This window comes from Nicotiana attenuata, chromosome 12, assembly GCF_001879085.1.
Source record: "Nicotiana attenuata strain UT chromosome 12, NIATTr2, whole genome shotgun sequence".
Lineage (NCBI taxonomy): Eukaryota > Viridiplantae > Streptophyta > Magnoliopsida > Solanales > Solanaceae > Nicotiana > Nicotiana attenuata.
In genome coordinates, this window is record NC_032000.1 from 22,227,505 (window position 1) to 22,232,195 (window position 4,691).

At 35.5% G+C, this 4,691-nt stretch overlaps 1 protein-coding gene across 2 annotated transcripts in view; it reads left to right on the forward strand.

Moving 5' to 3' along the window:
- The window catches only part of LOC109235418 (deoxynucleoside triphosphate triphosphohydrolase SAMHD1 homolog), a 7,616-nt gene extending 3,320 nt beyond the window's left edge, over window positions 1-4,296 (forward strand). Inside the window, exons 7-20 of one of the 2 annotated variants that reach the window (XM_019401518.1) lie at window positions 738-828; window positions 1,207-1,251; window positions 1,349-1,384; window positions 1,489-1,556; window positions 1,644-1,706; window positions 1,813-1,868; window positions 1,961-2,034; window positions 2,150-2,242; window positions 2,325-2,426; window positions 2,628-2,708; window positions 2,790-2,878; window positions 2,981-2,996; window positions 3,547-3,657; window positions 3,842-4,296. In XM_019401518.1, the coding sequence (XP_019257063.1) occupies window positions 738-828; window positions 1,207-1,251; window positions 1,349-1,384; window positions 1,489-1,556; window positions 1,644-1,706; window positions 1,813-1,868; window positions 1,961-2,034; window positions 2,150-2,242; window positions 2,325-2,426; window positions 2,628-2,708; window positions 2,790-2,878; window positions 2,981-2,996; window positions 3,547-3,657; window positions 3,842-3,946 (1,030 nt within the window). In that variant the 3' untranslated portion in view covers window positions 3,947-4,296. The remainder of the gene's footprint in view (window positions 1-737; window positions 829-1,206; window positions 1,252-1,348; window positions 1,385-1,488; window positions 1,557-1,643; window positions 1,707-1,812; window positions 1,869-1,960; window positions 2,035-2,149; window positions 2,243-2,324; window positions 2,427-2,627; window positions 2,709-2,789; window positions 2,879-2,980; window positions 2,997-3,546; window positions 3,658-3,841) is intronic. The other variant, XM_019401519.1, reaches the window with a different exon arrangement.

Genomic DNA, 4,691 nt, shown 5'->3' on the forward strand with positions numbered 1-4,691 from the left:
CCCCCCGGGAGTATTGCGTTATTTGTGACTTCAAAAGATTCCATAACTAATGTAGGATTTGACATTTATGAACGGTCATCCATATTTCAAAGCAGTGTGTATGGTATGCTTATTTATGTACAAGTGCGATTCTTTTTCTCTTTGTTGCTATGATGAGAAGACTGACAACGCCACTCTTTCACTTTTCTTGGTTTACCTTAACTTTATACTACCTCCTGTATATGTTTGGAGCTGTCAATGTATCTTTTCAAACATATGGCAACTTGTACTATGAGTAGCAGATAGATTGAACGTGATTATCTGTGACTCATACGGTCTTGTGAGTTCTTTTTTCATTGTGGAAAGATCGGTCGGTGAATGTTCTCACTGGCAACATTTCCATAATTTCATTTGATTCTCTTCCAAAGTTTAGGTGAACCAGAGATTATCTGAATTAGTCATTCAAAGATTTCTCCTCCCATGTTTAGAGCCTCTTAACAGATCTTGTTTAAAATTTCTTTATATTTCTTTTTTGATTCTCTTCTGCATGGCAATGCTACTTTTTCACCTGTCACAAATCAGCTGTCACCTTATATGTATGGTCAATTTTTTGTGTAACCAATTTAGTTCTTTCTATCTCATGCACAGTTTTCTGTTAAGTAGAAACTGATGCAGGTTCCCAGGGTTGAATTAGATTTGTAGTCTTTATCGTAGTCAACTCTTCTAACTACATACTGGAATTAATTAAAAAATTTCAGGTCCCACGAAGATATGTCTTTGAAGATGATAGACTACATTGTTGATGAGCATGGCATAGATATTGATTCTGACTGTCTGAAGAAAGTGAAGGTCAAATGAAACTTTTATCTCATGATGCGTTTTTACATTAAAATTTGATGCACTCTTAGATCAGATATTCTCTCCCCATAAAGATGCAATCTCAGCACTAAAAAATTTCAGACTAGGATAAGTTGCCCCAAGGTTGTCTTTCTTCATGGCATAATTTACTATGGGTTTGGAATTTTTTCTTGAGCTGTGCCTCATGCTTTCAAAATTATATTATGTAAGACTGACAAATTTCACGTTGTTCATTTAAGTTGCCCCAAGGTTGTCTTTCTTCATGGCATAATTTACTATGGGTTTGGAATTTTTTCTTGAGCTGTGCCTCATGCTTTCAAAATTATATTATGTAAGACTGACAAATTTCACGTTGTTCATTGTTTCAAGATCTTTATTTTCAGTTTGTTGTGGAACTTTATTTTGGATTCAAGGGTAGTTCTCCTTTCCAGCTCCATCTTTGACTTTCCTTTGAATCGTATTTGATCTTTTTTCTTTGAATGATATTAAAACTCTTTTCTTTTCTACACAGGAAATGATAGTTGCTTCTGAGGAAGGTAATTCAGTGGTAAGTATTCTGATGGGAAGATTTGAGTGAATATGTTCCGATGCTAAAATTGCTATGATATGAAAACAGTACTGAATCTTTTTGCTTCATGACTTACTATATAGAGCTCGAAGGAGAAGCAGTTCTTGTATGACATTGTTGCTAATGGGCGAAATGGAATAGATGTTGACAAGTAACTGGCCCCTCCCCTTTTACTTTCTTCAGATGCAACTTAAATTATGCACTTGCAGCTGCATTACATGAATCAATCTTTTTGCAGATTCGATTACATAGAGCGTGACACCAGAGCTTGTGGTCTTGGGTGCAATTTTCAGTTCCAGAGGCACGATCTTCATATTCTATTTGGTCCTTTTCTGTAAAACTGAAGAATTTGTCCCAAACCATTACTAACTATGGAAAAGACAATACTATCTTTTCGTTACTTGCAGGCTACTGGAAACAATGCGTGTTATGGACAATGAAATATGTTATCGCGCGAAGGAATGTTAGTACTCTTGAAACTATTATGTTACATGAAAGAGTAACATCTCCAGATATAGAAACAGTTTTTACGATACCTTTGATGAATTTTGTTAGATCTTACAATCCACAAGCTATTTTCCACACGTGCTGATTTGCATCGTACGGTCTATATGCATCCAAAAGTGAAGGTGCAAAGAATTTCACTTAACTGGGTTCTTTATTTAAAAAAATTTCCACTTTCTACTGCATAAATCTCATTACGAGTGCTTGCTTTCTTTTCTTTTTTCATCTTATAATTTTTAGGCAATAGAGCTCATGGTTGTAGATGCCTTGATAAAAGCCAATGACCATCTTCAAATTGCTTCGTACATTGACGAACCAGCTCAATACTGGATGGTTGGATAATCTTTTCACTGATACAACGCAGAATACCATGCCTGTCTGAACTTTAAACCATCGGTTAATTAATAATGTGCAGTTAGATGATACAATAGTCAAAAGAATTGAAACTTCTACTGATCAAGAGCTAGAGGAATCCAGAAATCTGATTCGTCGAATTCGGAGGAGGGATATATACCAGGTATCTGTTACAAAGGCAGAGAGTCCACAGTCATAATTCTAGTTGGAAAACATCTATAGCTTCAAGTTATTTCCTATTATACATGACCTAACGATCTTGTTATTCTCTTCTCGTTCTTAAAAAGTTGAATGATATCAACTATCAAGCTATTTAAAGCAAGGAAACAATATCTAAAATATTTCTGTATCAATATTCTGACAGTTCTGTAATGAGTTTGCTGTTCCCAAGGAGAAGCTGGAGCATTTCAAGAATGTGACAGCTCAAGATATAGCTTGTTCCCAGGTCCTTCAGATAACTCTAATGGCCTCTTTTGCTTACCTGATAGTAATGAACATTCCCTCATAGAGTAGCTTTTTTGTCCAGAATTCTGATGCTCATTTGAATGAGGAAGATGTCATTGTTACTAATGTCAAAATTGATTTGGCTAGTGGAAGGAATAATCCATTGGAAAGGTAAATTTGAATCTTGGGGTTACTGCTGCTGACGATCTCATGTTTGTGTGATGACTAAACTGCTTTTCTTTTCCTCTGTTCATGTGCTCCATTCTCGTCCAGGATCAGCTTCTTCCAGGTATTATAATATCCTTTGCCTTGTATGCTTTCGAGAAATTGGCACATTAAAATAGATAAACAAATAAATTCTTTCAGGTTTACTTAACTTCTTTCCCTGAACTTACGGAGATGGAAATTTGAGTTAATATGAACAAGTTTTAGTGAATGCTCTTTGTCAATGTGCTCCGACAGTTAGAAATTAACCTTGTAATATAATGGTATTCTTCATGCTAGTCATAGAATATCCTTTGCAACTATCAATTAAATTTGCCTAGATTGCCCAGCGATTTTGTTGAGCTACACTGAACTACTGAAAACACTGATGTGCATCAGTTAAATGGAAGAGGCTGTATAGCACAGAAATTAAACTTCCTTAGTACCTTAGCAGCATAAAGCCCATCGGTTAACTCTGGAAAGTTCTTATCTCTGGTTCTCAAAAGGTCAATTCAAAATCTCATTCCCCTTGAAATGTTGCCGAGAAAAGATGTCACTTTTATATGGCAGTTTTCTTTTTTTGGGGGACATGTCTTATTTTTCCACCCGCTTCTCTAATGTGTTACTGTTTACAGGATTACGATAGCTTTGAGAAATTCCCTATAAAGGATGACCGCATCAGTCACTTGTTGCCTGCATGTTACCAGGATATGATTGTTAGAGTTTATACCAGGAAATCTGAACTGGTCAGTGAGATACAACTAACCTTCCTCTTACTTTGCGCCTATTTTCCTTTCTTCTACCTACTTCTCTGTCTCAAGCACACTTCAAACCTCCATTTCTCTTAGAAGTGGGAAAAGAATCACATTTAAGAGTAAAAAATTATACGAGTACTGTATATGCTTTTGTAATGTTGGTAACATCTTACAGGTAGAAGCTGTTTCTGAAGCATTCGAGAATTTTCAGTTGAAGACTTACGGGAAGAAAACACAAGTACATGCAACTCCTGAAAAGAAGAAACGCCTGAAGTACTAGGATCGATGAAAATGGCTTTTGTTGGCTTCTAGCCAGATGTACATACTCGGTATACACATGAACAGTAGATTCTCATTTTCCTCAGATATGAGAAGGTATAGATGTAAAGTCCATGAATATGGCTAAACTGATATCACTCTGGTTGATCTTGTTAGTCTAGCTGCATGAAGTCTTAGTTGATCCTGCAAGTATAGGTTCTATAATGGCATCGGTATAATGATGTTAGTCACGTGTAAAGAGTAAAAATTGGTACCAATTAAAGGGAACCTCTCGCCAATGGTGCGCATAATGATCCTGTGAATTCTTTTATAAGGTTTGAGTGAATGACCGAATTCACTACTTATATTGCCTATTGCCTATTGCCTATTGCCTATTGCCTATTGCCTATTGCCGATGGGCTTGTAAACCAAAAGTTATCTCAGTGGCAGCCTTGGCCTCAAGTTGTATTAGAGCCCGTTTGGCCAAGCTGCCAAAATCTGCTTATTTTGAAAAGTTCTTTTTTTTCATAAGTACTTTTGAAAAGAACTATTTGTGTTTGGCCAATTCATTTAAGTACTTTTTGCAACATTTGGTAAATAGTTTGTGTTTGGCCAATCATTTCAAAAGTGCTTTTGAGTGTCAAATTACCAAAAAAAATAGTACCAAGGTCGTATAATTGTTTTAAATATAAAAATAAACTTAAATATTTATCGTAAGAGACTTTTATTATTTTTTTATTTTATTTAATTAAAATATAAAACATAAA